The sequence below is a fragment of the Cherax quadricarinatus genome, chromosome 31, assembly GCF_038502225.1.
Source record: "Cherax quadricarinatus isolate ZL_2023a chromosome 31, ASM3850222v1, whole genome shotgun sequence".
NCBI classification, from domain to species: domain Eukaryota; kingdom Metazoa; phylum Arthropoda; class Malacostraca; order Decapoda; family Parastacidae; genus Cherax; species Cherax quadricarinatus.
In genome coordinates, this window is record NC_091322.1 from 15,760,201 (window position 1) to 15,787,732 (window position 27,532).

At 38.8% G+C, this 27,532-nt stretch overlaps 1 protein-coding gene across 5 annotated transcripts in view; it reads left to right on the forward strand.

Annotated features, from left to right (window-relative positions):
* Positions 1-27,532, forward strand: part of RNaseZ (ribonuclease Z) — a 90,261-nt gene that overhangs the window by 57,551 nt on the left and 5,178 nt on the right. For 4 of the 5 annotated variants that reach the window (XM_053790202.2, XM_053790236.2, XM_053790229.2 and 1 more), the window contains 5 exons: positions 3,485-3,712; positions 3,931-4,132; positions 5,133-5,436; positions 11,939-12,039; positions 23,086-23,205. In XM_053790202.2, coding sequence (XP_053646177.2) covers positions 3,485-3,712; positions 3,931-4,132; positions 5,133-5,436; positions 11,939-12,039; positions 23,086-23,205 — 955 coding nt within the window. The remainder of the gene's footprint in view (positions 1-3,484; positions 3,713-3,930; positions 4,133-5,132; positions 5,437-11,938; positions 12,040-23,085; positions 23,206-27,532) is intronic. The other variant, XM_053790212.2, reaches the window with a different exon arrangement.

The following is a 27,532-nucleotide window of genomic DNA, read 5'->3' on the forward strand; positions in this document are numbered from 1 at the left end:
TTCTATGATTCACCTCATCTTTCATAGATCCATCCGCTGACACGTCCACTCCCAAATATCTGAATACATTCACCTCCTCCATACTCTCTCCCTCCAATCTGATATCCAATCTTTCATCACCTAATCTTTTTGTTATCCTCATAACCTTACTCTTTCATGTATTCACTTTTAATTTTCTTCTTTTGCATACCCTACCAAATTCATCCACCAATCTCTGCAGCTTCTCTTCAGAATCTCCCAAGAGCACAGTGTCATCAGCAAAGAGCAACTGTGACAACTCCCACTTTATGTGTGATTCTTTATCTTTTAACTCCACGCCTCTTGCGAAGACCCTCACATTTACTTCTCTTACAACCCCATCTATAAATATATTAAACAACCACGGTGACATCACACATCCTTGTCTAAAGCCTACTTTTACTGGGAAATAATTTCCCTCTTTCCTACATACTCTAACTTGAGCCTCACTATCCTCGTAAAAACTCTTCACTGCTTTCAGTAACCTACCTCCTACACCATACACCTGCAACATCTGCCGCATTGCCCCCCTATCCACCCTGTCATACGCCTTTTCCAAATCCATAAATGCCACAAAGACCTCTTTAGCCTTATCTAAATACTGTTCACTTATATGTTTCACTGTAAACACCTGGTCCACACACCCCCTACCTTTCCTAAAGCCTCCTTGTTCATCTGCTATCCTATTCTCCGTCTTACTCTTAATTCTTTCAATAATAACTCTACCATACACTTTACCAGGTATACTCAACAGACTTATCCCCCTATAATTTTTGCACTCTCTTTTGTCCCCTTTGCCTTTATACAAAGGAACTATGCATGCTCTCTGCCAATCCCTAGGTACCTTACCCTCTTCTATACATTTATTAAATAATTGCACCAACCACTCCAAAACTATATCCCCACCTGCTTTTAACATTTCTATCTTTATCCCATCAATCCCGGCTGCCTTACCCCCTTTCATTTTACCTACTGCCTCACGAACTTCCCCCACACTCACAACTGGCTCTTCCTCACTCCTACAAGATGTAATGTATGTATGTATAGGTATATGAAATGTTTAAGTTAATGTAGACACTACTAGTAAGTGCTTTAGTTAATTGTTAATTGTTCATATACAGTGGACCCCCGCATAACGGACGCCTTGCATAGCGGACAATCCGCATAGCGGACGCTTTGATCGCTAAAATTTTGCCCCGCATAGTGGACAAAAACCCGCTCAGCGGCCTTCGTCCGAGACGCGTCCAATGTGCGGCCTGAGCCACGCTCACATGTTCCGCGGGTGGCATTGTTTACCAGCCAGCCTCCGCGGTAACATCCAAGCATACAATCGGAACATTTTGTATTATTACAGTGTTTTTGGTGATTTTTTTCTGGAAAATAAGTGACCATGGGCCCCAAGAAAGCTTCTAGTGCCAACCCTACAGCAATAAGGGTGAGAATTACTATGGAGATGAAGAAAAAGATCATTGATAAGTATGAAAGTGGAGTGCGTGTCTCCGAGCTGGCCAGGTTGTATAATAAACCCCAGTCAACCATCGCTACTATTGGTGGTACAGCTGCTGCTGCTGCTGTATCACCGTCAGCTGCTGCTGCACTGTCAGCTGCTGCTGCTGTACCACCGTCAGCTGCTCCTGCTGCTGTAGTACCGTCTGCTGCTGCTGTAGCATCATCTGCTGCTGCTGTAGCATCGTCTGTTCCTGCTGTTCCACCGTCAGCTGCTGCTGCTGCTGTAGCATCGTCTGCTGCTGCTGCTGCTGTAGCATCGTCTGCTGCTGCTGTAACATCGTCAGTTGCTGCTGTAGCATCGTCTGCTGCTGCTGTAGCATCGTCTGTTGCTGCTGTAGCATCGTCTGCTGCTGCTGCTGCTGTAGCATCGTCTGTTGCTGCTGTAGCATCGTCTGCTGCTGCTGTAGCATCGTCTGTTGCTGCTGCTGCTGTAGCATCGTCTGCTGCTGCTGTAACATCGTCAGTTGCTGCTGTAGCATCGTCTGCTGCTGCTGCTGCTGCTGTAGCATCGTCTGCTGCTGCTGTAACATCGTCAGTTGCTGCTGTAGCATCGTCTGCTGCTGCTGTAACATCGTCTGTTGCTGCTGTAGCATCGTCTGCTGCTGCTGCTGCTGTAGCATCGTCTGCTGCTGCTGTAACATCGTCAGCTGCTGCTGCTGCTGCTGTAGCACCGTTGTTGGTGTGGCTTATTGAGAATACCAAGAAACAATTAACCCCAGAGGATTTGCCACCCAGGATAGCCCAAAAAAGTCAGTGTCATCGAAGACTGTCTAACTTATTTCCATTGGGGTCCTTAATCTTGTCTCCCAGGATGCAACCCACACCAGTCGACTAACACCCAGGTGAACAGGGAAAATGCCTGGAACTAGTGCTCATATTGGCGAATTTAGAGCCAGCAAAGGTTGGTTTGAGAGATTTAAGAATCGTAGTGACATACACAGTGTGATAAGGCCTGTTCTGGAAGAAAATACCAAACAGGACCTACAGTACTCAGGAGGAAAAGGCACTCCCAGGACACAGTGTCTCATCAGTCATTGCTGCATCTTCAATAAAGGTAAGTGTCATTTATTCTTCATTTAGTAGAGTAGTACATGCACAATATATATTGTGCATGTACTACTCTACTATTGTGCATGTATCCTTCTCTTTGTGTGTAGGAAAATGTATATTTCATGTGGTAAAATTTTTTTTTTCAAACTTTTGGGTGTCTTGCACGGATTAATTTGATTTCCATTATTTCTTATGGGAAAAATTCATTCGCATAGCGAACATTTCGCATAACAGCCAGCCCTCTTGCACGGATTAAGGTCGCTATGCGGGGGTCCACTGTATGTGTATTTGTCTACACCTAATGAAAAAACAGTTTTTTCACTAGTAATTAGTTATTACTGAATACTTTATTAACTTTTCTGAAATTTTCATCCTATTTGTTTGAAAGGATTTAGAAAAACTGGTTAACCACACTTGTCTCCTCCTCTGAAGGATGGGTAAGGATGTTGTAGCTTGGAGGGTCATCTGAACTGTGATGTCAGAGTACTTCTGGCAAGTCATCAGTTGCATGACTGACAGTGAATGCATATCCTATATTATGGGTCACCCTACCTTGGTGAGAAAGGGTGTGTTAAAAAAGTTACTCAAGATACTTTTTCAAATTCTTGAAATTGAAAGGTTGATTCCAAATTTTATAGACATTTACTGTTTGGAACAGTGATGCTCATTGTTTCCAGTCATTTAATTTTACCACCTTCATCATCCCAAATTATTCTTTTATTATTTCTATTCTGTATGCTATTGAGTTTCCCATTATGTTTTGTAGGTAAATTACAGACATATTTTTATATACAATGACATGTGAATCTTAAAAAAAATAAGTTTTAGATTTTCATGATAGACACCCCTTACATAAATGACATTTGAAGCTTTAAAATTAAACAAATCTCTCATTTTCATGGGACAGATCAAATGGTCTTGTGCTGCATCCAGAAACTTACCTAAAAGAATGCTATGAAAAAGAGAATTTTGAGAACACGCTTCTCAGTTTCAAAGCTAAGCTACAAGCTCCCCTCCAAGAAGACCAAAATTGTGGTAATATTTCAGAGAACTACCCTACCATAGTATTCTTGGGAACTGGGTCTTGTATACCAAACAAAACCCGAAACATATCAGGAATTTTGATTAATATAAGGTAGGTATTAATTTTTTAAGGGATAAACTTTCGTTTTTTCTTGTGGGCCACCCTGCCTCAGTGGGATGTGGCCAGGTTGTTGAAAGAAAAAAGGTATTAGTAATTTTATTCACATCATATGAGTATTTTTCTGAAAATATTATTCATCATATTGATTGCTAGTTTTCATATTCAATAAAATTTGTTAACTATAAAATTAATTATAAAAATAATTTCAGTGATACGAAAACACTGTTAATGGATTGTGGTGAGGGAACTTATGGACAGTTAGTTAGATTATTTGGCTTTGATGAATCAGAGAAAATTCTTCAGAAATTGTCTGCTGTGTATATTAGTCATCTCCACGCTGACCACCACACTGGATTCATTCGTCTCCTGCTTGCTAGAAAGAAGTCTTTCCATCAAGCTGGATTACAGAAAGTAAGTGTTTAATTTTTTCAACAAATTAGCTTTGTTTTAGAATTGTTCAAAATTAAATGCTATTTGTCTAGGAAACTCTTTATCAATAGGTCAGACTGACTTTACATAAAATATTTTTTTTTGCATGAATGCCTCTCTTGTGTATTGCATATTAGGACTTTATAGTGTTTTCAAAGTAACCAACAGTCTTGATACTAACCTTTTTTTTTCTTTAACTGGTTGAATTTTGCTGAAAGGGCTTCAAAACTATTTTCTTATGCTTTTTTATTAAACTTATATAAAAAATAAATCTTCCTATTCTAAGAAATTACTCTTAGAGACAGAGTATTATAAGTGATATTATAATATTGTACCAACACTTTTAATGAGGCTGTGGGGAGCTTGACACCCAATATTATTCTGTTTTAAGAGAATAATGAGAAATACTTTAAGGAAAATCTCTCTGGCTGTATATAATGTCTTTGATGACTCCCACTGAGAACTCCACACCCACTAGGCAGTGGCCACAGGTACAGTCTGTTTGACACACAGTATCTCAACTTTTACTCTTAGTTGAAAACCTGATTTTTTTTTTTTATCAGTGCATTCAGTGTACCGTACTACTATGGCTACTGTGCTTGACTACTATGTGGCACTTTAATGAATGTATACAAGGACAAGGTATCTGTAGTGTGTGAAAATAAGCATGGGAGTATGAGTGTGAGAGTGTGAGAATAAATATGAGTGTGAGAGCAAATGTGATAGTGAGCAAGCACCAAGGACCAAGCAATGAGTACTTGGATTCACTAACAGTATGTTTGCAGGATATGTGGCAGGGGGAAACAATAACTTTCAACATTTGTATTTTGACAAATTGAGATATGTAATACTGTATTGATAAAAATACTATTGTAATATTTCACTATTCAAATGCAGAATTTTATTAGATTATTTTTTAATTTGCTTTCACTAGGACAGATAGGTGTGCATATTTTTTATAATAAATCTTTATATTCCCCAGGTACCCAAGCTTTATCTTCTTGCGCCTCCAAAAATTATGACATACCTAGCTTCATACAATGCAAACTTTGAGTCCATTGTGCATGACTTCACTATCATCCATAATCAGAGACTTTGTAGTGATGATTTCAAATTGGACCAAGCAATGTACAATGAGATCTGCTCATGCTTAGATATGAAAAGAATTGATATGACTTATGTCATTCATTGTCCAAACTCATTTGGTGTAGCTTGGTCACACAAAGATGGTTGGAAACTTGTGTATTCTGGAGATACCATGCCATGCAAAGGTCTTGTAAATATAGGTAAGTAGTGGATGAATACTTTCATCTTTTTTTTACACACGATCATTTAAAAATTAATGTTTTTTTTCAATGAATGCATGGGCTAATAATTTTCAAGACTAATTTCATTGTACAAACACAGTAAGTTAATATAGTGGAATTGGTGTAAATGCTGATGCTTGCTTTTGCCTCGGTACTCTACTTGTTGAAAGATGCTGCATCATCTCTTTTAAGTGCTTTATAGTAGGTGGGAGAATGCAGCAATTCCAATAGTACATGGAGCTTTTTTTGATGTGGGCCATATAAGTAAGTAAGTAAGTAAGTAAGTTTATTCAGGTATACACAAATACAGTTACATAGAATTATCATACATAGCAGCATATGTGTAGAGAACCTAGGATAACCCAAAAAAGTCAGACAGAGTGACTTATTTCCATTGGGGTCCTTTTACCTTATTATTATAGTATAAAGGTTATAATATTTTCTTATTATTCTACAATGAAGATAACATCTTATTATCATACTAAAAAGACTATCTGCTACACCAAGGTCATTAAGACTATCTACAATACGAGGGTCATTACAAGGAATAAGGTAAAATTTACACGTATGTTAGCTAAAAAATAGAAAATCATTCCCCTCCCTTTCTGTAGCTACATTCATCAGACACCTTTTGGCACTCTTCTTGAACTGGTTCACGCTATGACTGGCTTTGACATGTGCGGGTAGTCTGTTCCATTCCTTTATTGCTGTACAATAAAAGGTGTTTGAAGCCTGGCCACTGACTGTGGGTACTACAAAGTTGTGCTCTCTCCCCCTAGTACTATGATTGCTTTGGTTCCCAACCTTGACAAAATTGACAGCAAGATATTCTGGACATTGTTTGTGAGCAATTTTATAAACATGATTTAGCTTCAGTTGTTTTACTCTGTCTTCAACATTCAGCATATCCAACTGCTGTAATTCATCCTGGCCTACATGTTCTCTTGGTCCCAGCCCCAGGATGAATCTTACGATTTTGTTCTGGGTGATTTGCAGTCTATCTTTCAGTTTTTTTGTCAAGGCAGAGTTGTGGTTTTTGTATGTGACAAATTTTACAATGCCTCAAAAACACTGAGGCAGTGGTAAGGAAAGAAATTTTTGATCTACCACTCATTGTGGAATGTGTCACATGTCACAAGAATGATTACACACTTCTTCCTAATAGGCAGCACTGGAAAAAAAATGTGGTGTCCTTTAACCTTTTGACTGTTTCGGTCGTATATACTGTATACATCTTACGAGCCATCGTTTTTGACGTATTTATACTCATAAATTCTAGCGGCTTCAAATCAAGCAGGAGAAAGCTGGTAGGCCCACATGTGAGAGAATGGGTCTGTGTGGTCAGTGTGCACCATAAAAAAAATCCTGGAGCACACAGTGCATAATGAGAATAAAAAAACTCCGACCGTTTTTTTTTTAATTAAAATGCTGACTTTGTGGTCTATTTTCGTATAGTATTTATGGTTGTATTCTCGTTTTCTTGGTCTCATTTGATAGAATGGAAAACATATTATAGAAATAGAAGTGATTTTGATTGGTTTTACTATGAAAAGAACCTTGAAATGGAGCTCAAAGTAGGGGAAATGTTTTTGCCGATGTTCAAAAGTAAACAAATGATGTCATTTTCCAATAAATGTCCAAGTAGCCATTCTAATATGCAGTCATGAATGGGTTGACATTATTTATACAATTATTACAATATTGCAGTAGTCTGCATAACAGTAAATCTTTTATTTTTTGTTTGAATAAAAATTCAGGATAGAAAGCAAGAGTAATATCAGAGGGGCCTGGAGATGTGAATGATGAACATAGAAAATGTTATTTTAGAGCCAGAAATGTCTGCATTGTTCATTCTGGACCCAATTTTGAAATTGTCATATTTTTTAACCCCTTGAGGGTCCTTGCCGTAGATCTACGGCTTTATGTTGAGGATCCAAACCGTAGATCTGCGTCATGAGCCCAGCTCACTCTGATAAGCTGTGAGCGGTAAATTTTGGCCTTGATATGAGAGAATACATCTATGTGGTATGTATGCACCACATAAAACAAATCCCGCAGCACATAGTGCATAATGAGAGAAAAAACTGAGACCGTAGTTTTCGATTAAAACAGCAAATTTGCAGTGTTTTTTCGTATATTTTTTATAGTTGTATTTGCGATTTCTTGGTCTCATTTGATAGAATGGAAGACATATTACAGAAATAGAGATGATTTTGATTGGTTTACTACTGGAAATGGCTTGAAACTGAGCTCAAAGTAGCGGAAATGTTAAATTTTTGGCGATGTTAAGGAGTAAACAAATGACCTCACACGTCTAATACACGCCTGCTGGTGGGTCTAATATACGTTCACAAATGTGCTGATATTATTTATACAATTATTACAATATTGCATAACAGTAAATCTTCTATTTTTTGGTTTGAATAAAATTTCATTATGTGAACAAAAAATCAAAATGGAATTCATTAGTAAAGCCTGAAAACATAACTAATGAACAGAGGAAATGTTTAGTGCCAAGAATGCCTGCATTGTTTATTCTGGACCCTACTTTGAAATTGGAGTATTTTGAACTTTGCATTAAATTGGCCAAATTACCAATTTCCGATCACTTTATTTTGTAGTTGAAACAGTTGACTTGGCAAATCCTTGTGCTGAATCGATAGAATAGAAGTAATACTAGTGAAATAGCTTAGAATTTGGTCGTCTGGAATAATGTAATTGGCCTAAAATGGGAGTCAAATTCCGCAAAATCGCAGATGCGTAAATATCGCTGACACATCAAAATTCGTGAGAGTATACTTTTGTCAGTTTTCCATCAAATTTCGCACTTTTTGTTTTATTACCTTCAGAAAAAGATTCTCTACCATTTCATAAGAAAAAATAACAAAATTATTTTTTGAAAATTCTTGGATACTTGTGCACGCTTTGAAATTTGGCCTCTGGACCCTGAAAGGGTTAATTTTTGTGAAATTGGCCAAATTGCAAATTTCTGACTATGTTATTGGGTAGTTGAAATCGGTAAATGGGCAGTTTCTTGTACTCAATCGCTAGAAAAAAATGGAGTTCTAAAGAAATAGCTATGAGTTTGGTCGACTGGAACAATGGAATTAGCTAAAAATAGGGCTCAAAGTGGGCGAAATTGCCTATTTGTAAATATCGCCAAGGTCGCTATCTTCATGAGAGCGTAATTTCGCCAGTTTTCCATCAAATTTCGTTCTTTTGGTGTCATTACAATATGGAAAAGATTCTATATCATAAGAAAAATATTTTTTTTTTTTTTTTAAATTTTGCAACCCCAGCAGACACCTCAAGATTTGGGGTTGCGACAGTCAAGGGGTTAAGGGGCTGAGCCTTGAGACATCAATCATGTGCTCACGTAATTTCTTTTTTCAAATCCATAATGCTCATACATTACGAAGACATTTTTTGATGCTGGTGAGGGACTCTTAATCTAAGGAATTGGGCCCATTCTCCCACTTTGATTGTTTCCCATTTCTCAAGTGCTATATGACCCCAATGAGTAAACTGTTGTATCTGAGCACCTCTGCAAAGACAGCGATTATGTTTGAGTGATGGTGAAGTGTTGAAATGATGATGAAAGTTTGAATGATGAAAGTTTTTCTTTCTTTTTAAGGTTTTTTTTTGGGGGGGGTCACCCTGCCTTGGTGGGAAACAGCTGACGTGTTAAAAAAAAAGAAATGTACAATTGCAAAGTCCTGTTACATGCCTAATACTTAGACCTACTGGAGCTTGCATATTGCTTGGTAAATTATGGAATGGACATGTAATGTTACTTTTGTCAAAATGAAAAAAAAAAAAATTAAAAGCCACTCAGTCGCAATGATGAACAGGCAAATTATTATATAAACTGTCACTCACATTTTATTTGCTTAAATTTTTATAATTTGTATATCAGTCTTCATTTTATAGATTTTTTTTTTTTTTTTTAACAAGTTGGCCGTCTCCCACCGAGGCAGGGTGACCCAAAAAGAAAGAAAATCTCCAAAAAGAAAATATTTTCATCATCATTCAACACTTTCACCTCACTCACACATAATCACTGTTTTTACAGAGGTGCTCAGAACGCAACAGTTTAGAAGCATATACAGTGGTCCCTCGTTTTTCGTAATTAATCCGTTCCTGGAGCCGTTACTCTAAACGAAATTTATGATTTGCGAATCAATTTTCCCCATAAGAAATAATGTAAATACAATTAATCCGTTCCTGACACCCAGAAGTATTAAAACAAAAATTTTTTTACATGAAATAAAATATACATGTAGTACATAAACAATACAATGGGAAATGATGAATGAAACATTAACAGCGTAACACTTACCTTTATTGGAGATTCTTCTTAGTGTATAGGAGACTGGAGGAGGAGAGAGATTGGATTGTTTACAGTTTGGAAGGGGAATCCCCTTCCAGCAACACCTCAGGTACCAATGGCTTCTCTGGGGTTGCTTCTCTTCTCTGTTTCTTAATGCCACTAGGACCACCTTGAGAGTCACTCTAGTCCTGTCTCGCAAAGTAACTGTGGAGAGAGCTCTGTTTCTGGCGTCTCTTTAACACTTCCCTAAAATGGCCCAAGACTTTGTCACTGTACATATTTCTCACCTTTACCACAGGCTTGGCACTAGGAGCTTTCTTTGGAGCCATGGCAGCTTATTTAATACTTGCAAGCACTAAAATGAGTGGAATATTATGAAATATTTCGTAGGAGCACTTGAGGGGACCTTCACTCACTGGTAAACAATGCCAGACTGGCTGGGTAGGGAGGCTGCCCCGGATCACACCGTGCATATGCGTCCCGGACGAACTACTATTCGTGAGTCAACCGATGAAAAGTGAGTTCATGTTTATATGAAAATACCCCTATGATTGGCGAAATTTACGATTGCCGAGAACTACGAAAAGCGAGGGACCACTGTACGTATAGATACACAACATATCCCTCCAAACTGCTAATATCCCGAACCCCTCCTTTAGAGTGCAGGCATTGTACTTCCCATTTCCAGGACTCAAGTCCGGCTATATAAAAATAACCGGTTTTCGTGAATCCCTTCACTAAATATTACCCTGCTCACACTCCAACAGATCGTTAGGTTGTTAGGTAAGACACATATGCAACAGTTAGGTATCTTTATTATGAAACGTTTCGCCTACACAGTAGGCTTCTTCAGTCAAGTACAGAAAAGTTGATAGAAGCAGAAGATACTTGAAGACGATGTAATCAGTCCATCACCCTTAAAGTTTTGAGGTGGTCAGTCCCTCAGTCTGGAGAAGAGCATTGTTTCATAGTGTTTCATAGTGTTTCACACTATGAAACAATGCTCTTCTCCAGACTGAGGGACTGACCACCTCAAAACTTTAAGGGTGATGGACTGATTACATCGTCTTCAAGTATCTTCTGCTTCTATCAACTTTTCTGTACTTGACTGAAGAAGCCTACTGTGTAGGCGAAACGTTTTCATAATAAAGATACCTAACTGTTGCATATGTGTCTTACCTAACAACCTGTTGGTATTTTATACCATTTTAATGTTCAGATCGTTAGGTCCCAAATACCATTCGTCTCCATTCACTTCTATCAAACACGCTCATACACGCCTGCTGGAAGTCCAAGCCCCTTGCCTACAAAACCTCCCTTACCCCTTCCTTCCAACCTTTTCGAGGACAACTCCTACCCCGCCTTCCTTCCCCTACAGATTTATATGCTCTCCATGTCATTCTACTTTGATCCATTCTCTCTAAATGACCAAACCAACTCAACAACCCCTCTTCAGCCCTCTGACTAATACTTTTATTAACTCCACACCTTCTCCTGATTTCCACACTCCGAATTTTCTGCATAATATTTACACCACACATTGTCCTTAGACAGGACATCTCCACTGCCTCCAGCTGCCTCCTCGCTGCTGCATTCACAACCCAAGCTTCACACCCATATAAGAGTGTTGGTACTACTATACAGTGGACCCCCGGTTAACGATATTTTTTCACTCCAGAAGTATGTTCAGGTGCCAGTACTGACCGAATTTGTTCCCATAAGGAATATTGTGAAGTAGATTAGTCCATTTCAGACCCCCAAACATACACGTACAAATGCACTTACATAAATACACTTACGTAATTGGTCGCATTCGGAGGTGATCGTTATGCGGGGGTCCACTGTACTTTCATACATTCCCTTCTTTGCCTCCATAGATAACATTTTTTGTCTCCACATATACCTCAACACACCACTCACCTTTTTTCCCTCATTTTGTAGATGTTTCTTCATAATTAAATTGTCTTTAATTAAGAGTGTAATAACTATTACCCCTTTCTTTTGCAATATTAATCCTGTATTAAATTTAAAATATTAAACTAATATTGCACCTTTTTTCTTAATTTCTCTTCCCCCTTTAATCTCACACATGTTAATGTTTTTTTTATTTTGTTATGCATTTAATTTTGTCAGTGTTAAAATCTTCATCAGGTAAAAATTGTGACGTGTTAATTCATGAAGCTACAATGGAAGATGAACTTGAAGAAGATGCAAGACTAAAGACACATTGTACTACTTCACAGGCTATTCAGGTGAGCCGTTGATGTATCTTTGATGAGTTCTGAGAGTTTTTGTATTGGGGCCCGGCTGTGGGCCAGGCTTGTCTGGTCAACCAGGCTGTTGCTGCTGGTGGCCTGCTGACCCACATATCCATCACAGCCTCATAGTTCTGGCACCTGGTGAAGATGCTTGTCCAATTTCCTCTTAGAGACTTTTTCATTTGTTCCAGCAGTGTTATCTTCTGGTAAGATGCTGAATGGTCTGGGGCCATGGACATTGATACAGCAATATACATTGTTTCTAGCTTCATATTAATGATGACATTGTCCCTTAAGGAAGGTTCCTTGATCCTGGTGATAGGCTCTTGATCTAAGAAATTGGATTTGTCCTCCCCTTTGAATTGAACCTGATTACCTCCCATTCCCTAGGTGCTATATGACCCCTACAAGTTCAGTGCTACATCTTTTGTTTACCTAATGCTATTTTCAGGAGTTATTGCTCCCGTGGTCTTGTCGCAAACCGGACCTGGTTGCTGGCCTGTTTGACTAGGCTGTTGTTGCTGGCTGCATGCAGTCCCATGTATTCACTATAGTCTGGCTGATTGGGAATTGATTTAAGGACCTTATCAAGTTTTCTCTTGAATTCAATAAGAGGTTTGTTGGCAGTTCCCCATAAGCATGAAGGGAGGCCATTGATAAGTTGTGGATGTCTGACACTTATCAAGTTCTCTCTTAGTGGACTCATCTCACCCTTGTTTTGCCCTAAATATTATAATAATAATTACAGTATTAACAGGAAAAAAATAGGTATCGCTGAAAATGGGTTTCTGATAGTGGTTCATAGTAAGCAAATAAGTAAGTTTATTCAGGTATACAAAAATACAGTTACATAAAGTATCATACATAGCAGCACATGTGTAAAGAACCTAGGATAACCCAAAAAAGTCAGACAGAATGACTTATTTCCATTGGGGTCCTTTTACCCTATTCTTTCTTTCAACGTACCAGCCGTATCCCACCGAGGTGGGGTGGCCCAAAAGAAAAAAAAAAAAATTCTCCTTTCAAATTTAGTAATATATACAGGAGATGGGGTTATTAGCCCCCTCCCCGCTCCCGGCATTTTAGTCGCCTCCTGCAACACGCATGGCTTACGGAGGAAGAATTCTGTTCCACTTCCCCATGAAGATAAGAGGAAATAAACAAGAACAAGAACTAGAAAGAAAATAGCAGAAAACCCAGAGGGGTGTGTATATATATGCTTGTACATGTATGTGTAGTGTGACCTAAGTGTAAGTAGAAGTAGCAAGACGTACCTGAAACCTTGCATGTTCATGAGACAGAAAAATGGACACCAGCAATCCTACCATCATGTAAAACAATTACAGGCTTTTGTTTTACACTCACTTGGCAGGACGGTAGTACTTCAATGGGTGGTTGCTGTCTACCAGCCTGCTATCTAGAAAATTACACGTGTGTTAGCTAAAAAAAAATAAAAAATCATTCCCCTCCCGTTCTGTAGCTACATTCATCAGACACCTTTTGGCTCTCTTCTTGAACTGGTTCATGCTGTGACTGGCTTTGACATGTACGGGCAGTCTGTTCCATTCCTTTATTCCATTCCTTTATTGTTTTGTTTGCTTTTTTTTCAGCTCTTATTATGTACTAACATCACACTATACACTTGGGATCAAACATTTACAAATTCTAGGGCAACCTGGGTTTAGCAAAGGACACTCATACCTCTTAACTGCTACAGCATTATGACATACTTTTTGGACACTGCAAATGCCTTATACAACTGTAATCATGTAATAGTACATAAGTGTGCAAAAGGAAATGTGGATAGGCAGTTCTTAAACTATCTAGCTTAACCCTTTCACTGTTGAGACTCCTGCTCACAAACTTGTTCTGAGTGTCGAAGAATTTAAAAAAAAAAATTATTTTTTCTTATGAAATGATAGAGAATCTTTTCCCAGTGGTAATGACACCAAAAGTTTTAAATTTGATGGGAAAACTTATGGGATTACGGTCTCAGCGATATATATGCATTGGTGATTTCGCCCACTTTGACCCTATTTTTGGCCAATTCCATTGTTCCAGTTGACCAAACTCATAGCTATTTCTCTAGAACTCCATTTCTTCTATCAATTGAGTACAAGAAACTGCCCATATACTGATTTCAACTACCCAATAAAGTGGCCAGAAGTTGGCAATTTTGTCAATTTTACACAAATTTCAAAAGATGCCAGTTTCAAAATAGGGTTCAGAATAATCAGTACAGACATTCCTGGCACTAAAATAACATTTTCTCTGTTTATTAGTCATGTCTCCAGGCCCCTGCTTTCCATTTTGAATTTTTATTCACACAAAAAATAGAAGATTTGCTGTTGTGCAGACTACTGTATTATTATATAATTTTATAAATAATGTCAACCCATTCATGACTGCGTATTAGACTGGCCAGTTGGGCATGTATTGGATGGTGACGTCATTTGTTTACTCTTGAGCATTGTCAAAAATCAAACATTTCCGCTACTTTGAGCTCAATTTCAAGGTACAGTGGACCCCCGGTTTGCGATATTGATCCGTTCCTGAGAGCTCATTGTAAACCAAAATTATCGAAAAGCGAATCAATTTTCCCCATGAGAAATATTGGAAATCAAATTAATCCGTGCAAGGCACCCAAAAGTATGAAAAAAAAAATTTTACCACAGAAATATTAAGATTAATGCACACAAACTGAAGAAGACATGCCTCAATGGATTCCTCAACTGGCATAGGATTCCCAGGGTTATCCTCAAACCCTTCAAAATCCCTTTTGTCTACACATTCTGGCCACAGTTTTTTCCAAGCAGAGTTCAAGGTCCTCTTAGTCACTCCCTCCTAAGCCTTACCTATAAGGTTTACACAATTGAGGATATTAAAGTGATCCTTCCAAAACTCTTTTATAGAGTCACTAGAGTGTTTGTGGTCACTTCAAAGCACCTTTCAAACATAGCTTTTGTGTACAGTTTCTTGAAGTTGGAAATGACCTGCTGGTCCATGGGCTGCAGGAGAGGAGTGGTATTAGGAGGCAAAAACTTGACCTTAATGAAGCTCATGTCCCCAGAAAGTCGCTCTGCCAAGTCTGTAGGATGACCAGGGGCATTGTCTAATACCAGGAGGCACTTAAGGTCTAATTTCTTTTCAATTAGGTAATTTTTCACATTGGGGGCAAATGCATGGTGTAACCAGTCATAGAAAAAGTCCCTAGTGACCCATGCCTTACTGTTTGCTCTCCACAGCACACACAAATTAGCCTTGAGGATATTCTTTTGCCTGAACGCTCTGGGAGTTTCTGAGTGATACACCAATAAAGGCTTCACTTTGCAATCACCACTTGCATTGGCACACATCAGAAGAGTAAGCCTGTCTTTCATAGGCTTATGTCCTGGGAGTGCCTTTTCCTCCTGAGTAATGTAGGTCCTGCTTGGCAATTTCTTTCAAAACAGGCCTATTTCGTCGCAATTAAACACTTGTTCAGGTTTCAAGCCTTCACTGTCTGTGTAATCCTTGAATTCCTTCACATATTTTTCAGCTGCTTTTTGGTCCGAACTGGCAGCCTCACCATGCCTAATCACACTATGTATGCCACTATGATTCTTAAATCTTTCAAACCAACCTTTGCTGGCCTTAAATTCACTCACATCAGCACTAGTTGCAGGCAATTTCTTTACCAAATCGTCATGCAACTGCCTAGCCTTTTCACAAATGATCACTTGAGAGATGCTATCTCCTGCTATCTGTTTTTCATTTATCCACACCAATAACAGTCTCTCAACATCTTCTAACACTTGTGGTTGCTGTTTCGTAATCACAGTTGCACCTTTTGCAAGAACAGCTTCCTTGATTGCCGTTTTCCTGGTAACTATAGTAGAGATGGTTGATTGGGGTTTTATATACAGCCTGGCCAGCTCCGATACACGCACTCCACTTTTGTACTTTGCAATTATCTCTTTCTTCATTTCAATAGTCATTAGCACCCTTTTTCTCGAAGGGTTGGCACTAGAAGCTTTCTTGGGGCCCATGGTGACTTATTTTGCAGAAACAAGCACCAAAAACACTGTGATAATATGGAATGTACCAAATGTATCCTTAGATGCGAGCACACTGGCTGGCTTGTAAGCACTGGCACACACAGGGCAGTTCAGGCCACACGTGGACACGTCTCGAACGAATTGCATATACCAGGTTTTTTAACGGGAACCGAGGCAAAATTTTTGCGTTTAAATGTATCGAATACCGGATTTATTGGATACCGATGGCATCGCGAACCGGGGGTCCACTGTACTTTTCTTCATGAAAACAATCAAAATCATCTCTATTTCTGTAATATCTCTTCCATTTTATCAAATGAGACCAAAAAAAAAGAGAATACAACCATAAATACCATACGAAAATACACCTCAAAGTTGGCGTTTTAATCCAAAAATACTGTCGGAGTTTTTTTTTCTCATTATGCACTGCGTGCTGCAGGATTTTTTTTATACTGTGCACACTGATCATGCAGACCCATTCTCTAACATGTAGGTCTATTAGCTGTCTCCTGCTAGATTTGAAGCCGCTAGAATTTTGGGGTATTAATACATCACCATCACTGGCATATAAGCTGTACCTATATGTCACCGACAGTGGAAGGGTTAAAATCAGAGAGGCTTTCACAGTAAAAGCTGTGTTCTTCATGGCTTTGTATTTTTTAAAATTCTCTTCTTTCATTCTCATATCTGACAAATACAAATCATGGTGCTGTAACATCCTTCACTGACAGTATTAGAATGTGAATGAATTCATCCTTTGAGAACATAGCAAACCACTTAGCCTATGTAAACTAAGATTTCTGGTGAGACATGAAGAACAATACAGTGTTCAGTGAGGGGTGAATTTCAGATACTCTGTCATGGAAAAATTGAAAAATAAGAACTGGAGAATATGAAAAGTAAACCACCAAACTGTATCAAAAAAAAGAGTGAAGGGGCCTTGAGATAACATGTTGGAAGATTTTTTTTTTTTTTCCAAGATACATAATCTTACTGTAGGTAGTAGGCTGGTAGACAGCAGACGTCCAGGGAGGTACTACCGTCTTGCCAAGTGAGTGTCAAACGGAATCCTGTAATTGTTTTACATGATAGTAGGATTGCTGGTGTCTTTTTTCTCTCTTAAACATGCAAGATTTCAGGTGCGTCTTGCTACTTTTACTTACACTTAGGTCACGCTACACATACATGTACAAGCATATACAGTGGACCCTCAGCTAACGATGGCATCACCTAACATTAAATCCGGCTAGTGATACATTTTAGCGCAAAAATTTTGCCTCGGCTAGCGCTAAAAAACTCGCCCAACGCGATTCATTCGAGATGCATCCACATGTGGCCTGAGCGTGCCTCACTTGTCCCATGGGTGCCAGTGTTTACAAGCCAGCCACTGCGGTCGCATCCAAGCATACAGTCGGAACATTTCATATTATCACAGCACTTTTAGTGATTTTACCTGCAAAATAAGTCACCATGGGCCCCAAGAAAGCTTCTAGTGCCAACCCTACAGGAAAAAGGGTGAGAATTACTATGGATATGAAGAAAGAGATAATTGCTAAGTACAGAAGTGGAGTGCGTGTCTCCGAGCTGGCCAGGTTGTATATGAAACCCCAATCAACCATCGCTACTATTGTGGCCAAGAAAACTACAATCAAGGAAGCTGTTCTTGCCAAAGGTGCAACTTTGTTTTAGAATAAGAGATCGCAAGTGATAGAAGATGTTGAGAGACTGTTATTGGTGTGGATAAACGAAAAACAGATATCAGGAGATAGCATCTCTCAAGCGATCATATGTGAAAAGGCTAGGAAGTTGCATGAGGATTTAATTAGAAAAATGCCTGCAACTAGTGGTGATGTGAGTGAATTTAAGGCCAGCAAAGGTTGGTTTGAGAGATTTAAGAATCGTAGTGGCATACATAGTGTGATAAGGCATGGTGAGGCTGCCAGTTCGGACCAAGAAGCGGCTGAAAAATATGTGCATGAATTCAAGGAGTACATAGACAGTGAAGGACTGAAACCTGAACAAGTGTTTAATTGTGATGAAACAGGCCTGTTTTGGAAGAAAATGCCAAGCAGGACCTACATTACTGAGGAGGAAAAAGCACTCCCAGGACATAAGCCTATGAAAGACAGGCTTACTCTCTTGATGTGTGCTAATGCAAATGGTGATTGCAAAGTGAAGCCTTTATTGGTGTATCACTCTGAAACTCCCAGAGTGTTCAGGAGAAACAATGTCCTCAAGGCTAATTTGTGTGTGATGTGGAGGGCAAACAGTAAGGCATGGGTCACTGGAGACCTTTTCTATGACTGGTTACACCATGTATTTGCCCCCACTGTGAAAAATTACCTCCTGGAAAATAAATTGGACCTTAAGTGCCTCCTGGTATTAGACAATGCTCCTGGTCATCCTTCAGACGTGGCAGAGCGACTTTCTGGGGACATGAGCTTCATTAAGGTCAAGTTTTTGCCTCCTAATACCACTCCTCTCCTGCAGCCCATGGACCAGCAGGTCATTTCCAACTTCAAGAAACTACACAAAAGCTATGTTTGAAAGGTGCTTTGTAGTGACCACAGAAACTCAATTGACTCTAAGAGAGTTTTGGAGAGATCACTTTAGCATCCTCAGTTGTGTAAACATTATAAGTAAGGCTTGAAGGAAGTGACTAAGAGGACCTTGAACTCTGCTTGGAAGAAACTGTGGCCAGAATGTGTAGACAAAAGGGATTTTGAAGGATTTGAGGCTAACCCTGAGAAGTGTATGCCAGTTGTGGAATCAATTGTGGCATTGGGGAAGTCCTTGGGGTTGGAGGTTAGTGGGGAGGATGTGGAAGAGTTGGTGGAGGAGGACAATGAAGAACTAACCACTGATGAGCTGCAAGATCATCTTCAACAGCAAGAGGCCAGACCTGAGGAAACTGCTCCGGAGGAGGGGATAGAGAAATTGAGGAAGTTGACTACTTCAAAGCTTAAGGAAATGTGTGCAAAGTGGCTTGAAGTGCAAACCTTTTTTGATGAAAATCACCCTAACACAGCTATTGCAAGCCGTGCTGGTGATTATTACACTGACAATATTGTGACCCACTTTAGGAAAGTCATAAAGGAACGGGAGGTACAGGCCTCTATGGACAGGTATGTTGTGCGACAGAGGTCCAGTGACTCTCAAGCTGGTCCTAGTGGCATTAAAAGAAGAAGGGAAGTAACCCCAGAAAAGGACTTGCTACCTCAAGTCCTAATGGAAGGGGATTCCCCTTCTAAACATTAACAACATCCACATTCTCCCCTCCTCCCATCCCATCAATCATCACCAGATCTTCAATAAAGGTAAGTGTCAGTTTGTGTGTATTAAAATTAATATTTCATGTGGTAAAAAAATTTTTTTTTTCATACTTTGGGGTGTCAGGAACGGATTAATTTGATTTCCATTATTTCTTATGGGGAAAATTAATTCGGCTAACGATAATTTCAGCTAACGATGAGCTTTCAGGAGCGGATTAATATCGTTAGCTGAGGGTCCACTGTATATACACACCCCTCTGGGTTTTCTTCTATTTTCTTTCTAGTTTTTTTCGCTCCATTCTCTCTACATGTCCGAACCACCTCAACAACCCTTCCTCAGCCCTCTGGACAACAGTTTTGGTAATCCCGCACCTCCTCCTAACTTCCAAACTACGAATTCTCTGCATTATATTCACACCACACATTGCCCTCAGACATGACATCTCCACTGCCTCCAGCCTTCTCCTCGCTGCAACATTCATCACCCACGCTTCACACCCATATAAGAGCGTTGGTAAAACTATACTCTCATACATTCCCCTCTTTGCCTCCAAGGACAAAGTTCTTTGTCTCCACAGACTCCTAAGTGCACCACTCACTCTTTTTCCCTCATCAATTCTATGATTCACCTCATCTTTCATAGACCCATCCGCTGACACGTCCACTCCCAAATATCTGAATACGTTCACCTCCTCCATACTCTCTCCCTCCAATCTGATATTCAATCTTTCATCACCTAATCTTTTTGTTATCCTCATAACCTTACTCTTTCCTGTATTCACCTTTAATTTTCTTCTTTTGCACACCCTACCAAATTCATCCACCAATCTCTGCAACTTCTCTTCAGAATCTCCCAAGAGCACAGTGTCATCAGCAAAGAGCAGCTGTGACAACTCCCACTTTGTGTGTGATTCTTTATCTTTTAACTCCACGCCTCTTGCCAAGACCCTCGCATTTACTTCTCTTACAACCCCATCTATAAATATATTAAACAACCACGGTGACATCACACATCCTTGTCTAAGGCCTACTTTTACTGGGAAAAAATTTCCCTCTTTCCTACATACTCTAACTTGAGCCTCACTATCCTCGTAAAAACTCTTCACTGCTTTCAGTAACCTACCTCCTACACCATACACTTGCAACATCTGCCACATCTGCAACATCTAGTTTTTGTTCTTGTTTATTTCCTCTTATCTCCATGGGGAAGTGGAACAGAATTCTTCCTCCGTAAGCCATGCGTGTTGTAAGAGGCGACTAAAATGCCGGGAGCAAGGGCCTAGTAACCCCTTCTCCCATATAAATTACTAAATTTAAAAAAAAAAAACTTTTGTTTTTCTTTTTGGGCCGCCCTGCCTTGGTGGGATAAGGCCGGTTTGTTGAAAAAAAAAAAAACATAATCTTACTACCATGACTGTAAGGAAACGTATATCCTGGATAACAAGAGCCTTTGAAAAAGGTGATATAGTTGTACTCTAGAGTCTAGACTAAAATATTGATGTACATTAAGAGCTCTTTTTAAGGGAGGCATAATTGCAACCCTGGAGAATGTACATTGTATATATCAATTCAGACACCTAAATTATTGGAATATCTACAAGTTCTTAACTTTTAATCCCTAGAGTGCAAGTAAGAAAAACATCTTTTTATTGGCAGGACTGGTTTTAAATTTTCTCACAGAAATTATTCCATATGAGAACCAGAATCATGGTAATTGGTGCAGAATAAGTGCACCAAGAAATGACTTTAAAGCATAAAAATTTCAAGACTTTTCAACACTTTACTTTCTTATATGTACTGTATAAATTAAATCACCAGTAAACCTGTCTTTGAGGGGGAACTTGTTGATTAAGTTCTAAGAAAAGCATCCTGACAGCTAGGTTGTGATGCCATATTGGACGTGTGAGCAGTTAGTATCAAGAGCTTGTTTAATCAGACTATCAACAAGGCCTGGTATGAGACCAGGCCATGGGGAAGTGATGAACCTTTAAGCAAGTAAATAAATCACTAGCACCATTTTTTAAGTGAATTATGCAGTTAAATTTTTAGCATATTCATGCATTCTATATGTGTAGTATTCCTGTATGCATTTAAGTTTAATAGGTTTTAAGCTGGTTTTTGTTTTTAGAATTATTCTTCTTACTGAATTTGTTAATGTTATAGTTTAAAAATAAGCAAAATCAGTTAATACTGCATATGTAGAGCCCAAATATATTAAGGTGTACAGTGGAACCTCAAAAATCGAATTGCTTCCAACACGACCAATTATGTAAGTGTATTTTTGTAAGTGCTTTTATAAGTGTATTTTTGAGGGTCTGAAATGGACTAATCTAATTTACATTATTCCTGACGGGAATAAATTCATTCGGTAAAGGCACTCGAAAAGCCTTCTGGACCAAAGAAAGTTCGATATTTGAGGTTCCACTGTACTCTTTATAAAATAGCTCTTATGGAACTTCAAAGCAGGTACAGTAACAGGATACTTTGCAATACTGCAAACTAGTATATGAAAACCTAAGATATAGCTCATGACCAGACAGCACCATCGACTTGACTAAATAATGAAACATCTTTTATGAGAGATGTATGGTTTGTCAAAAATTTCAGAGATTGTAGTCTACAGTGCCATATTTCAATGGTTCATCATTTTCTTTTACAATAGGGCAATATTACTGAGGCTAATTGTATGTCAGGCAGCTCATGCACCCATCTCTTGCTGTTAGTTACCTCATTGAAGATGCTGCAGGAGGTTGCATTTTTATGTACTCTTGCCCCCAATTTTAGACTCTTCTGTTGGATTATTTGACATCTTACATTTTGGTTACCAGTGATCATAATGGGGCCCCTGTAAGCTTGGTATGGAGAGAAGGCTTTAGTTTTGGACCTGGCAAGAGGACATAATAATTGAGATAGCCAGGTGAGTTGGACATTCAGAAGTGGCAATATGGAGGGTGAAGAATGTGGCAGCCAGTCTCCCTACTCTTGTGATTCCCGAGAGGAAGCCAGGTACTGGAAAGCAAAAGACTTCTCACACTGAAAAAATTAATAACATATCTTAGATAGAATGTCCACTGTTTTATAAACCTTGGTTTTGTGTTGGATGTAAGTGTTGAATTTTAAATTGCTGTTAAGCCATTGACCTAAGAATTTTCCTTCATTTTGTCTTAAAATGAGTGAATCATTTGTTATTATATTGAGTTGTACATTTGGAGCTCTGTTTCTATACAGCATGTAGAAAGGCACTGTCAATATTAAGAGTAAGTCTGTTGAAAATCATTCAAGTAGGAATTTTTATGAGCTCATCATTAACAGTGTTATCGAGAGAAACCACATCTGAATAAGAGATGACGAAAGTTGTATCATTTGAAGCAGGTCATTGATGCAGATGAGAAAAAGCAGAGAGCCAAGAATACTAGTGTAAAGCTGGCCAAATTAACAAATTCTGGATGTTTTATAAGGTAGTTCTGATAATTGAATGTCTTCTATAGTATCTATAGTGATGAATAGGTAAAACAAAACATCATGTTGCTTTTCTCCTAGAATATGGTCAAATAATAACACTTTAGAAAGTAAAGCTGTTAGTACAAGTTTTATCAAGTCCAAGATAAAGTTTTTTTTGACTATCAGAAATTTGCTTGCCATTTCACCCATAGAATAGATATAAAGTGCTCTGAAGACGTGTATTGGTTATAAGAAATCCCACTGAATGACATTTTATTGATACATTTCAGGTTGGTCGAGACATGAATGCTCGTTATATCCTGCTCACCCATTTTTCACAGCGATATGCCAAAGTTCCACTTTTAAAAGAACTGCCAGCACAAGTTGGAATAGCATTTGACAATATGAAAGTAAGGAGTATTTGGTCTACATTTAGTTGAAATCTTGCAGGTAAATTATATTTTCCTTAGTACAGAATTAAATGAAGTTATTACAGTTAACCTTCACCAAGGCAGGGTGGCCCAAAAAGAAAAACAAAAGTTTCTCTTTTTAAATTTAGTAATATATACAGGAGAAGGGGTTACTAGCCCCTTGCCCTTGCTCCTGGCGTTTTAGTCACCTCTTACGACACGCATGGCTTACGGAGGAAGAATCCTGTTCCACTTTGCCATATACAGTTGACCCTCGGTTATCCACCGTTCCCGATATTGGCCAGTTTGGTTTTCGCCCGCTTTTTTGGCCGAAATTCTATCCTGGTTATCGGCCGTTATTTCGGAGATCGGCCATATTGGACGCGTCATAAATCACTCTTGAGCACATTAAATGTCTTATTTTAGGTTAATATAGACATTTTCATTAATCTATCTATGATATTTTCTTCAAAATTATATACGAAACACGTTATGTAGTACATGTTTATATGCGATGTATGTTTAATAATCACTCTTGGGCACATTGTCATATTTTAGGTTAATATAGACATTTTCATTAATCCATCTATGATATTTTCTTCAAAATTATATAAGAAACACATTACATAGCATATAGCATATAAACATGCAATGTTTATATGCTATCAAGTGGAGAGTTGGGTGGAGAGTAAACATTACGTTTTCTCTGATTCATTGTTAGAGAAAACTGTGAATCTGGCGTCTCGCCAAGTAACTGCCCTTCATATGCGTTTGTTTACAATTCTCGGCATGAATTATTCATTACTTCTAGCTTTGTTTATGATGGCATGTAAAGGTAGTTGTTAGAAACGATTAAACTCAGTGAACATGGTAATAATATGGCTGTGTATTGTATTGTGTATAGTGTAGCTCAGGGGGGCTACACTATACAGAGGGGAGAGAGAGTTGGGAATTCCCGACTCCATCTCCCCTTCTACCTTCTTCAATATGCCAACAAGAGTCTTCAATAAAGGTATGTAATGTTCATTTATTGTTAAAATTTGTGCTTTATATTTATTTCTCATTGTTTTCTGTATGTAAAACTATAGTTAATCTTTAAAAAATACATCTTTTATTAATATTTTTGGGTGTCTGAAATGGATTAATTGGATTTACATTAATTCTTTTGGGAAATATTATTTCGGTTTTTGGCCTTTTTGGATTAAGGCCGACCTTTTGGAACGGATTACGCTGATAACCGAGGGTCCATTGTATATTATTACAGTGGAACTTCGAGTTTCAGTCGCCCTGAGTATCAACTGCTTTGAGTTTTGACCACTTTTTTTTGGCGAACTTTTGTCCCTAGTTTCGGCTGTTGCCCTGAGTTTTGGCCAGCGTACCAGACCTGTCCACTTGCGCACCTGCTCAGCCAGCCAGCCTGCCAGCCAGCCACCCAGCCAGCCAGCCAGCCAGCTAGCTAGCTGTGTATGTAAAACTATGTAGTTATTCTTTAAAAAATGTATTTTTTGTGAATATTTTTGTTGGTCTGGAACAGATTAATTTTATTTACATTATTTCTTATGGGAAATATTGCTTCACCTTTCGGCAGTTTTGAGTTTAGGCCTAGCTTCTGGAATGGATTATGGCCGAAACTCAGGGTTCCACTGTATATTTATTTATTTAGTTTGAGCAAGGTAACTTTTATGAAATGATTTCAGGAAACTGGTTAGATGGACGTGATTTCTCGAGGTAACCCTTTCTCTATTCACTTGCTAAAAAAGTTGAAGAAAATTTTGAAACTGGGGCATTTGAATGTGCATGGTTGTAGTACAGATAAGAAAGAATTGATTGTTAAAGTTATGAATGAAAAAATTATGTTTTAGCACTATGTGAAACAAAGATAAAATGGGTGGGAGAATTTCAATGGTAAAAGTTAAATGGGATTAAGTTAGTTGTATCTGAGAGAATCAGCGCTAGGAAAGATGTAGCGATAATCAGGGCCGGCCTTAAACCGATTGGACTGATTGCTCCCAATTGGGCCCCATGCCTAAGGGGGCCCTGCACCTAAGGGGCCCCTGCGCTAGAGTGTAATCTACTCTCGGCTTGTCAAGTATGCACAACAATATGAAGTAGAAAAAAAGGGGGCATCTGGAGAAACTTACTTGAGATCATCAATTCAGCAAGAACATTTGAACAGTTTGGCAATTATGTCCATTGAATCTTAAATTAGCAGGAGTTTAAACTTCAACAAAATTCTAAAAGATTTTGCAGAGAAAAAAGCAAGAAAATAACTTTCTCCTAATAAAAGGCAATAATAATATGACTCATTTATAGTTTACGAATGTTAACCCTTGGACTGTTTTGGCCGTATATACGTATGCGTCTTACGAGCCAGTGTTTCGGACGTATATGTACTCGATAATTGTTTAATATATTTATAGATGGGGTTGTAAGAGAAGTAAATGCGAGGGTCTTGGCAAGAGGCGTGGAGTTAAAAGATAAAGAATCACACATAAAGTGGGAGTTGTCACAGTTGCTCTTTGCTGATGACACTGTGCTCTTGGGAGATTCTGAAGAGAAGTTGCAGAGGTTGGTGGATGAATTTGGTAGGGTATGTAAAAGAAGAAAATTAAAATTGAATACAGGAAAGAGTAAGGTTATGAGGATAACAAAAAGATTAGGTGATGAAAGATTGGATATCAGATTGGAGGGAGAGCGTATGGAGGAGGTGAATGTATTCAGATATTTGGGAGTGGACGTGTCAGTGGATGGGTCTATGAAAGATGAGGTGAATCATAGAATTGATGAGGGGAAAAGGATGAGTGGTGCACTTAGGAGTCTGTGGAGACAAAGAACTTTGTCCTTGGAGGCAAAGAGGGGAATGTATGAGAGTATAGTTTTACCAACGCTCTTATATGGGTGTGAAGCATGGGTGATGAATGTTGCAGCGAGGAGAAGGCTGGAGGCAGTGGAGATGTTATGTCTGAGGGCAATGTGTGGTGTGAATATAATGCAGAGAATTCGTAGTTTGGAAGTTAGGAGATGCGGGATTGCCAAAACTGTTGTCCAGAGGGCTGAGGAAGGGTTGTTGAGGTGGTTCAGACATGTAGAGAGAATGGAGCGAAACAGAATGACTTCAAGAGTGTATCAGTCAGTAGTGGAAGGAAGGCGGGGTAGGGGTCGACCTAGAAAAGGTTGGAGGGAGGGGGTAAAGGAGGTTTTGTGTGTGAGGGGCTTGGACTTCCAGCAGGCATGCGTGAGCGTGTTTGATAGGAGTGAATGGAGACAAATGGTTTTTAATACTTGACATGCTGTTGGAGTGTGAGCAAAGTAACATTTATGAAGGGATTCAAGGAAACTGGCAGGCCGGACTTGAGTCCTGGAGATGGGAAGTACAGTGCCTGCACTCTGAAGGAGGGGTGTTAATTTTGCAGTTTAAAAACTGTAGTGTAAAGCACCCTTCTGGCAAGACAGTGATGGAGTGAGTGACGGTGAAAGTTTTTCTTTTTCGGGCCACCCTGCCTTGGTGGGAATCGGCCAGTGTGGTAATAACTATAAATAATAATTCTAATGGCTTCAAATCAAGCAGCAGAGAGCTGGTAGGCCCACATGTGAGAGAATGGGTCTGTGTGGTCAGTGTGCACTGTATAAAAAAGATCCTGCAGCATGCAGTGCATAATGAGAAAAAAAACTCCGACCGTGTTTTTGGATTAAAATGTCGACTTTGAGATGTATTTTCATATAGTATTTATGGTTGTATTCTCGTTTTCTTGGTCTCATTTGATAGAAATGAAAACATATTACAGAAATATAGATTATTTTGATTAGTTTCACAATGAAAACGATCTTGAAATTAAGCTCAAAGTAGTGGAAATGTTCGAATTTTACCAATGTTCAAGAATAAGCAAATCACACCACACGTCCAATACACATCAAGTGGGGAGTCTAATATTCTTTCACTAGTGCACTGATATTATTTATACCATTTTTACAATAATGCATTAGTCTGCATAACAGTAAATCTTCTATTTTTTTGTGTGAATAAAAAGTCAAATAGAAAGCAAGAGTACTATAAGAGGGGCCTGGAGATGTGACTAATGAACAGAGGATATGTTATTTTAGTGCCAAGAATGTCTGCATTGTTTATTCTGGACCCTATTTTGAAATTGGCATCTTTTTTAATTTGTGTGAAATTGGCCAAATTGCCAATTTCTGACCACTTTATTGGGTAGTTGAAATCAGTAAATGGGCAGTTTTTTGTACTCATTTGATAGAAATAGTGGAGTTCTAAAGAAATAGCTATGAGTTTGGTCGACTGGAACAATGGAATTGGCTGAAAATAGGGCTC